Source organism: Argopecten irradians, chromosome 2 (assembly GCF_041381155.1).
Source record: "Argopecten irradians isolate NY chromosome 2, Ai_NY, whole genome shotgun sequence".
In the NCBI taxonomy this organism is placed as follows: domain Eukaryota; kingdom Metazoa; phylum Mollusca; class Bivalvia; order Pectinida; family Pectinidae; genus Argopecten; species Argopecten irradians.
This window is the reverse complement of record NC_091135.1, coordinates 56,245,105-56,255,490: the sequence shown is the minus strand read 5'-3', so window position 1 is coordinate 56,255,490 and position 10,386 is coordinate 56,245,105. Positions and strand designations below refer to the sequence as shown.

General features: G+C 41.2%; 1 protein-coding gene across 1 annotated transcript; it reads right to left on the bottom strand.

Annotated features, from left to right (window-relative positions):
* Nucleotides 1-3,385: 3,385 nt before the first annotated feature.
* LOC138316736 (mucin-2-like) lies at nucleotides 3,386-8,982 on the bottom strand. Its single transcript, XM_069258396.1, has 3 exons — nucleotides 8,899-8,982; nucleotides 4,598-7,626; nucleotides 3,386-4,562 (listed from the first exon to the last, which is right to left on the bottom strand). The coding sequence occupies exons 1-3, from the start codon at nucleotides 8,980-8,982 to the stop codon at nucleotides 3,386-3,388; spliced, it is 4,290 nt and encodes a 1,429-aa protein (XP_069114497.1).
* Nucleotides 8,983-10,386: the final 1,404 nt, after the last annotated feature.

Below are 10,386 nucleotides of genomic sequence, written 5' to 3'. Positions count from 1 at the left end.
GAGAATAAAACCTTTTTACTTTTCGCGCAAAGTTCCTTAACAGCAAGCGAAAATTTTCCGTTATTACATAATTTTGTACCCAAATATTTATTCTCATTTACTTGTTCAATTTCTTTGCCATTAAAAAGAAATGGTTTAACTTTAATACATTTGTTTTTAGTGGTGCTTCTCGTTCGAAAAATCATCGTTTTCGTTTTTGTTGTATTTATTGATAGCTGCCACTTTGCACAGTAGCTTTCGAGCTCGGTTATTGATTTTTGTAACCCTTCTGGACTCTCAGATAAAATCACTAAATCATCTGCAAAAGATAAGCTACCTACTTCTACATCTCCTAGTTTGAGTGGGTCGTACTTCAGAATGCTTGATAAGTCGTTTATATACATATTAAAAAGTGTAGGACTTAAACTGTCTCCTTGTCCTATCCCTCTGATAATATCAAAATAGTCCGTCGTAAACGTTTTGAATTCATGTCGCATATTATATTGAAAATATTTTTACCGATACCTTGTTCGGCAAGTTTGTATAGTAAACCTGTTCTCCAAACGCTATCAAAAGCTTTGTTACAGTCAACAAAGCAAGCATATACTTTGTTTTTCGCCTGTGAGTATTTCTTTAACAGTGTTTTAAGAACGAATAAAGCATCAGTGGTTCTACTATTTTTCCGAAAACCAAATTGATTTGGACATATCATATCTTGCATAAAGACAGTAATTCTATTATTCAAAATTGAATTAAATATTTTTTGCCAGACAACTTTGAAGAGATATGTCTCTGTAATTAATAGGGAGATCTGCATCACCAGATTTGAAAACAGGAATAAGGTATGATTTATTCCGGGAATTAGGATAGCAACCACAGCTTAGAATTGCGTTAAAATACTTTGCTAGCGACGGAATCATAACATTTATAGAATATTTTATAATTTCATTTTTCTTTTCTTAAGGAGCTTGATAACATCTTTAATTTCTCTTATTGTTATAGCTCATCCGAAATATCGTTCTGATGCAACTGCTCTTTCAACTGATTAAGTTTCAATTCTATTTCCTTTTTAAATTCTGGATCCTGACAGTTGCTTATGTTCTCCAAGTTTTTAAGTTTATTACCAAGGCTGTTAGCTGTTGACCTCAGGCTAATACATTCCTTGTCTGTCCAAAGTGCCTTTTTGGTTCGCTTTGGTTTCACTTTTTTACGTTCTTTAACCGGCATACATCGTCTTTGTAATTTTTCATATATGTCCGTAATCAAAGATGTTGAATTTTTCACTCCCTCATTAGTACATTGCATATCAGTAGATTCAAGCCTAAGAATATCTTCTTTTATAGTTATATCCCCCAATACTTCGATAAGTTTACCATTTGAGGAATTTTCCCATCGATATGTTTTCATATTGTATTTTGAGGAGGCAATATCACTCTCGGATTTTCGACTATTTTACAATCTAAATAAGTAACTGTTTGTACATGATCTGACCAGTAAGTTGGTTCTTCTACAACGAAAAAGTTAACTGAGGAAAGCAGGCTTGTACTAGTTAAAACATAATCAACAACACTACTGCCATTGTGTTTAATACAATTGCAGTTACCAATAAATCCCCTAGATATATTCCATTCAATATCCGTAGCCTTGAAGAAATACACAAATCTATGAGTTGCCGCCCTTGAACGTTAATTACTTGATCTAGTGACTCGCGTTTGTTCATATCGCGATCAATGGTATAAAAATGTAGTAGAGGCGAAACATGCGGTGAGACGTCATCATGATTCTGAAAATCAACCAAGTTCCCAGTTCTAGCATTAAAATCACCTGCCAGTAAGATTTCACCATCCAAGCTGAATTTAGATATTTCATTTTCAAGTTCGATGAAATAATCGTCATAATATGCAGATGATACTGGAAGCACATAAACTGAACATAAATAGATATCGTTTTTCCTACCAAAAAATGATTTATCCAGTTTTATCCACATTCTGTTGTTTGAGATGGACCCATTTATAAGTTATGTGATCCCTTTCGATATGGTATTCCTAATGTATATTATTGTTCCACCACTATTCCTTTTAGCATTCTTTTTCTTTTTTCTTATTTTCGAAAAGGATTTGAACCCTTGTATTTTAGAGATCGAGGTTTCACCGGTCCAAGTTTCCAGACAGATGTTTGTATCATGATTTATTTTAGAAACGAAATTATCATCTTTGTATTTCTCTCCAAGGCCATTGATATTCCAACAAGAAATAGTAATACGATTTTTCATTTCCAGCAAAAGAAAGTAAACATAAAATCTCAAGTAGGGCCTAAATTACTGTTACAGTTGAAAATTGATACGGTACCGTCATTTTTTGTCAATAGAACCTGTACGAGTTACTTCCCTTCAGATGATAGCAATGCGGGTAATCTCGGACACTTTTCTGACTGTCCGACTTTAACTCTACCCTGCAAGTCACTAGAACGCTTGTCTTCACTAACAACATTATTAAGCCGGTAAGGGAACAAAATTTCTGCAATTGAACGTAGTGAAATATGATTGGTTGCGTTTGGTTTTTATAATAGAAGAATCGATGCGTGGAAAATCCCAGACGGGTAAAGTCGGACACGCGACGGGAAATCCCGGACATATATTTTGAAGCAATAGTTTAGCTAAAATTGTATTCTTAAAATATTTTCAATTGTGACCAGACACCGAAACGAATGGATCCAACACATGCTAATTATAATAATAACAACTAAGCTTATGAAGTAATATAGCAATTAATTATACTAAGCACGCGTCCACAAATTACCGTTGTAAATCTCAACAGAATACAGGGCACATTCCTTTTATCGTGATGAACATATTATCGTGATGTGCAATGTTATAAGATCGCTATTCCTTTATTTGTGACCAGACGCTAATTTTGTTTGAATTCTTAATTAACATGGAGCTGATCAGCATCATAAGAAAAGACGACAAAAATGCTCGCGATGTTCCCCGCCATTTAAAATCGTGGCCATTTCAAATTAAGATAATATTTTGGTCACGTTAAAAAAAGGTATGCACCTTGTATAGAAATTTGATATATTCTTACAATGTAGAACGGACAAAGAGATAGACAATAATTAAAATTAATCAAAACTTGATATTAAGATTTAAAACACGTACAGTGATGTTCTATTATGATTGAGATTTGCATTTCAACTCTTTCTTCAATTCTCTTTCTCTTTTTTGGTTTTCTTTCTGTTCTCTCTTTAACATAATTTCTCTTTTCTCTTGTAGGACATCTTCACTTGTTAGAAGACGGTGTTTCTTTTTTTGTTTGACTTAGTTTCTTGTTTGGGGGTTTTGGGAGGGATAAACATTGATTCAATTTCCGAATTCCATAGAAGTGTTGGCTCTGGTTCGGTGTCAAGTTTAACATCGCCGTTGCCGATGAGGTCTAGAAGGTCTGGTACGTGTAGAAGGGGAAGTGACCTTGGCGGGAATAGTACATGTAGACGGGGAAGTGACATTGGCGGGAATAGTACATGTAGACGGAGAAGTGACATTGGCGGGAATAGTACATGTAGACGGGGATGTGACATTGGCGGGAATAGTACATGTAGACGGAGAAGTGACATTGGCGGGAATAGTACATGTAGACGGAGAAGTGACATTGGCGGGAATAGTACATGTAGACGGAGAAGTGACATTGGCGGGAATAGTACATGTAGACGGAGAAGTGACATTGGCGGGAATAGTACATGTAGACGGAGAAGTGACATTGGCGGGAATAGTACATGTAGACGGAGAAGTGACATTGGCGGGAATAGTACATGTAGACGGAGAAGTGACATTGGCGGGAATAGTACATGTAGACGGAGAAGTGACATTGGCGGGAATAGTACATGTAGACGGAGAAGTGACATTGGCGGGAATAGTACATGTAGACGGAGAAGTGACATTGGCGGGAATAGTACATGTAGACGGAGAAGTGACATTGGCGGGAATAGTACATGTAGACGGAGAAGTGGCATTGGCGGAAATAGTACATGTAGACGGGAAGTGACATTGGCGGGAATAGTACATGTAGACGGAGAAGTGCATTGGCGGGAATAGTACATGTAGAGGGGATGTGACATTGGCGGGAATAGTACATGTAGACGGGGAAGTGACATTGGCGGGAATAGTACATGTAGACGGGGAAGTGACATTGGCGGGAATAGTACATGTAGACGGGGAAGTGACATTGGCGGGAATAGTACATGTAGACGGGGAAGTGACATTGGCGGGAATAGTACATGTAGACGGGGAAGTGACATTGGCGGGAATAGTACATGTAGACGGGGAAGTGACATTGGCGGGAATAGTACATGTAGTGACATTGGCGGAAATAGTACATGTAGACGGGGAAGTGACATTGGCGGGAATAGTACATGTAGACGGGGAAGTGACATTGGCGGGAATAGTACATGTAGACGGGGAAGTGACATTGGCGGGAATAGTACATGTAGACGGGGAAGTGACATTGGCGGGAATAGTACATGTAGACGGGGAAGTGACATTTGCGGGAATAGTACATGTAGACGGGGAAGTGACATGGCGGGATAGACTGTAGACGGGGAAGTGACATTGCGGGAATAGTACATGTAGACGGAGAAGTGACATGGCGGGAATACAGTGACATTTGCGGGAATAGTACATGTAGACGGAGAAGTGACATTGGCGGGAATAGTACATGTAGACGGAGAAGTGGCATTGGCGGGAATAGTACATGTAGACGGGGAAGTGACATTGGCGGGAATAGTACATGTAGACGGAGAAGTGACATTGGCGGGAATAGTACATGTAGACGGGGAAGTGACATTGGCGGGAATAGTACATGTAGACGGAGAAGTGACATTGGCGGGAATAGTACATGTAGACGGGGAAGTGACATTGGCGGGAATAGTACATGTAGACGGAGAAGTGACATTGGCGGGAATAGTACATGTAGACGGAGAAGTAACATTGGCGGGAATAGTACATGTAGACGGGGAAGTGACAATGGCGGGAATAGTACATGTAGACGGAGAAGTGGCATTGGCGGGAATAGTACATGTAGACGGAGAAGTGACATTGGCGGGAATAGTACATGTAGACGGAGAAGTGACATTGGCGGGAATAGTACATGTAGACGGGGAAGTGGCATTGGCGGGATTAGTACATGTAGACGGGGAAGTGACATTGGCGGGAATAGTACATGTAGACGGGGAAGTGACATTGGCGGGAATAGTACATGTAGTGACATTGGCGGAAATAGTATATGTAGACGGGGAAGTGACATTGGCGGGAATAGTACATGTAGACGGAGAAGTGACATTGGCGGGAATAGTACATGTAGACGGAGAAGTGGCATTGGCGGGAATAGTACATGTAGACGGAGAAGTGACATTGGCGGGAATAGTACATGTAGACGGAGAAGTGGCATTGGCGGGAATAGTACATGTAGACGGGGAAGTGACATTGGCGGGAATAGTACATGTAGTGACATTGGCGGAAATAGTATATGTAGACGGGGAAGTGACATTGGCGGGAATAGTACATGTAGACGGGGAAGTGACATTGGCGGAAATAGTACATGTAGACGGGGAAGTGACATCGGCGGTGACATTGGCGGAAATAGTACATGTAGACGGGGAAGTGACATTGGCGGGAATAGTACATGTAGACGGGGAAGTGACATTGGCGGGAATAGTACATGTAGACGGGGAAGTGACATTGGCGGGAATAGTACATGTAGACGGGGAAGTGACATTTGCGGGAATAGTACATGTAGACGGAGAAGTGGCATTGGCGGGAATAGTACATGTAGACGGGGAAGTGACATTTGCGGGAATAGTACATGTAGACGGAGAAGTGACATTGGCGGGAATAGTACATGTAGACGGAGAAGTGGCATTGGCGGGAATAGTACATGTAGACGGGGAAGTGACATTGGCGGGAATAGTACATGTAGACGGAGAAGTGACATTGGCGGGAATAGTACATGTAGACGGAGAAGTGGCATTGGCGGGAATAGTACATGTAGACGGGGAAGTGACATTGGCGGGAATAGTACATGTAGACGGAGAAGTGGCATTGGCGGGAATAGTACATGTAGACGGAGAAGTGACATTGGCGGGAATAGTACATGTAGACGGAGAAGTGACATTGGCGGGAATAGTACATGTAGACGGAGAAGTGACATTGGCGGGAATAAAACATGTAGACGGAGAAGTGACATTGGCGGAAATAGTACATGTAGACGGAGAAGTGACATTGGCGGGAATAGTACATGTAGACGGAGAAGTGACATTGGCGGGAATAGTACATGTAGACGGGGAAGTGACATTGGCGGGAATAGTACATGTAGACGGAGAAGTGACATTGGCGGGAATAGTACATGTAGACGGAGAAGTGGCATTGGCGGGAATAGTACATGTAGACGGAGAAGTGACATTGGCGGGAATAGTACATGTAGACGGGGAAGTGACATTGACGGATATAGTACATGTAGACGGGGGAGTGACATTGGCGGGAATAGTACATGTAGACGGAGAAGTGACATTGGCGGGAATAGTACATGTAGACGGAGAAGTGACATTGGCGGGAATAAAACATGTAGACGGAGAAGTGACATTGGCGGGAATAGTACATGTAGACGGAGAAGTGACATTGGCGGGAATAGTACATGTAGACGGAGAAGTGACATTGGCGGGAATAGTACATGTAGACGGAGAAATGGCATTGGCGGGAATAGTACATGTAGACGGAGAAGTGGCATTGGCGGGAATAGTACATGTAGACGGAGAAGTGGCATTGGCGGGAATAGTACATGTAGACGGAGAAGTGACAATGGCGGGAATAGTACATGTAGACGGGGAAGTGACATTGACGGGAATAGTACATGTAGACGGGGGAGTGACATTGGCGGGAATAGTACATGTAGACGGAGAAGTGACATTGGCGGGAATAGTACATGTAGACGGGGAAGTGACATTGGCAGGAATAGTACATGTAGACGGGGAAGTGGCATTGGCGGGAATAGTACATGTAGACGGAGAAGTGACATTGGCGGGAATAGTACATGTAGACGGAGAAGTGGCATTGGCGGGAATAGTACATGTAGACGGGGAAGTGACATTGGCGGGAATAGTACATGTAGACGGAGAAGTGGCATTGGCGGGAATAGTACATGTAGACGGAGAAGTGACATTGGCGGGAATAGTACATGTAGACGGAGAAGTGGCATTGGCGGGAATAGTACATGTAGACGGGGAAGTGACATTGGCGGGAATAGTACATGTAGACGGAGAAGTGGCATTGGCGGGAATAGTACATGTAGACGGAGAAGTGACATTGGCGGGAATAGTACATGTAGACGGGGAAGTGACATTGGCGGGAATAGTACATGTAGACGGGGGAGTGACATTGGCGGGAATAGTACATGTAGACGGGGGAGTGACATTGGCGGGAATAGTACATGTAGACGGGGGAGTGACATTGGCGGGAATAGTACATGTAGACGGAGAAGTGGCATTGGCGGGAATAGTACATGTAGACGGGGAAGTGACATTGGCGGGAATAGTACATGTAGACGGGGGAGTGACATTGGCGGGAATAGTACATGTAGACGGGGAAGTGACATTGGCGGGCTCCGTGTGACAGAATATGTCAGTAGGTGCAAAAGTGGATACAGGGATACAGGCGTGATGTCAGTAGGTCTAGATGGTATAAAATATGCGACAGAAATGGCTGCAGGGTTAAACGGGTAAATGCGACATGATGTAAAACCACTAGTGATGTTTCTCCTTGAGAATGCATTCTCCCATGCTATTGTGATGAGCCCTGGGAAACTGTATTTGTTTAAAGTGTTGAGTGCATTTTCGTTTATGAAAGACGATGATGCCTTGTACTCAGCACTAAAGGGGCCAAACACTGAACAGTCAAGGGGCTGTAACACGTGGGTCGTGTGTGTTGGTAGCACATAATATGTATTTCATTTTCCAGTGCTAACTGGAGGATGGCAAATGACTCATGCGAAGTTGTGGTCTAGCAGGGCCGCATTCTTCAAGGAACACGTTCCTGAACCACTGTTCTAGCGTATCGTCGGAATTGTTAATTTTTAGTTCAAACGCAATTTGCTCCAGACCAATGTCCCGTTTTAATAATTGTAGAGGCGTCTAATTCAGACTTAGTGTATATACATATGCCACGTCCTTGATAGTGTTCGATTGGTTTCATGTGTAGATTGAAGCCTGGTAGTTGGTATGCAGACAGCTGTATTTGAGAACTAGTCCTATTTTTGGGGAGTACTTCAGTTATTGCGATTATGTCATAACTGTCGGTAATTGTATTTTCCAGTTTATCCATCATATTTAGTAGACCATCAGCGTTTGTATATAGTACTTTCAAGGATTTAGTTTGATCTCCATTTGACACATTTAAAACAGTCCTATTTACACCTAGGTTAAAATGGGTAAAATTGTTTATGGATAATGATTCAGCACATGTGAGGTGTCTGTTGCATCTAGCCTCTGAGGTTGTCCTTGGATGGTACTTATATCAGTCACACGTTCTTCCAATGGGACCACAGAGCAATCTCTATTGCCTACACTGGAAGTGTCTATGATCGTGGAGTTATGATAGTTGTCGGAGTATTTCGTCTGTTGAGATTGGGCTACCTATTAGCGATGATGCATTTGGATCATGTGCGCTTTCTGTTGTAGGTACAGAAATCGTGGAGTTTGATCTGTTTGCTGGTGGTTGAGTTTGTTTTCTTACAGGATGATGTTTTCAAGTCTTTGCCTAAGAGTTAGGTCTTTAACTATCATGACTTTTTTGTAAATGGTACACGTTGAACTGATAGTTCTTGGGTTTTTTAGGAGTTCGTATCGTCCTCTTTTGTTGTCTAAAATGGCTTTCACCGGACGTGTCCTTTGCGGGTTTTGTTCACCAAGCCTTATTGCTGTTTCTATTCCTACTGCAACTTCCAATTCTTCAAAAATCATTTTTAAGGCTTTAATATCATCTTTTCTTCTTAGTTCCCCTGTAGTTTTGTTTGATTCGGGGAGGTTGAAGGCGACTACGTGAATGATGGTGTTGATCATCTAATTATTTAACTTCCTCCCTGACTTGTTGAGACAGATTGTCTGGCAATTGATTTTTCACTTCTTTTTGAACCTCTAATTTGATGTCTTTTTAAACTTCAGTTTGTATTTGTTTTTTAACTAGTGGCATCTCTTCTTTGATCTGTGTCTGGATTTTGTTTTCTATTTGGTTCATTTGGTTCTGCAGGGAATCAAAACTGGTGGTAGTATTGGTGTCTAGCCTGTCTAGCGTATTTTTCATACTATGGAGATTTGGGAAGGTGGTTTTACAATGATGTCAAGTCCACATGAAAGCAGCTGCACATTCTTCGTTTTTCATCAATTTGAAAAAGGCTTCCGTGATGTGTGCACAGTTTAGGCAAAAGTTCATCTCACAAATTGTGCAGCTCGTGTAAGGGGTTGATTCAGTTAAATCTTTGTCACAGTTTGTGCAGGTCTCACTGCCACGCCTTGGTCTCTTATCAACTCGTGACTGTAATGATGCACTCTTTGTAGCCATAGTTAGTTCACAGTGCATACTCGCAGAGTCTATCTTACAAACATTTGATTTTAGTAGACCAAAGATCAATCAGGATTTGGCCTGGGTGGATACCATCTTTATACATATGTATAAAGATCTTTTTTTTTTATATTTGATTTTCTTGTTCTTTTTTTTTTTGGACACTTTATTATATCCTGTGACAACCTTGGTCCTTGTGTTTCACCTTGGTGTTCTTAATTTCCACGTTCAGGGTGTCGATAGATTGATTAACGCACAGAATAGATAGGTCATTGACTTCTGAGTAGTGACTTCTTGTTTTATTTCAGATGTTGACATTGAGATAAGGAACATCCAAATAGATGATTACAGCGTCGTTATTCCATCTGTGTATGTAGGATTTGAGGTTTGAGTAATCATAGACTACTGACTCGACTGTCTTATTATTGTCTAATTTGACAATGCCGTCTGACTTTGTTGTCAGTTCACACGTACCAAACCATATCAACATTATTGGGTTGGTAACTTTGGGCCTACAAATTAATCGCTGGAGTTTTCTTTGAAGTTCACTATCCGCAGCCGTTGCTCCTCCTCTGTATATGTACTCGATACAATACTCATTAAAGGGAGTTATTTCGTTGAGTTTAGATCACAAGATGTCTTAACATAGTTCCATTATGTAATTTAGAATTGAGATTTCGTCCGTGGATCCAGTGTCAGGTTAAGGTGAACGTGTTGTGGATTAATGGTGTTCTAAGCGACACAGGTCCATAAGTTAGTGGGAGTAATTACAGCTTATCTCAATATGCTGTTCATATTAATATTGT

What these genes read in the sequence shown, in the direction of transcription:
- LOC138316736 (XM_069258396.1), bottom strand. Translation starts at nt 8,982, where the DNA reads ATGATTTTTGAAGAATTGGAAGTTGCAGTAGGAATAGAAACAGCAATA. An exon ending in ACCCGCAAAGGACACGTCCG is followed by an intron (nt 7,627 to 8,898) that starts GTGAAAGCCATT and finishes TGTCACACGGAG; the next exon opens with CCCGCCAATGTCACTTCCCC. An exon ending in TGTCACTTCTCCGTCTACAT is followed by an intron (nt 4,563 to 4,597) that starts GTACTATTCCCG and finishes CCCCGTCTACAG; the next exon opens with TCTATCCCGCCATGTCACTT.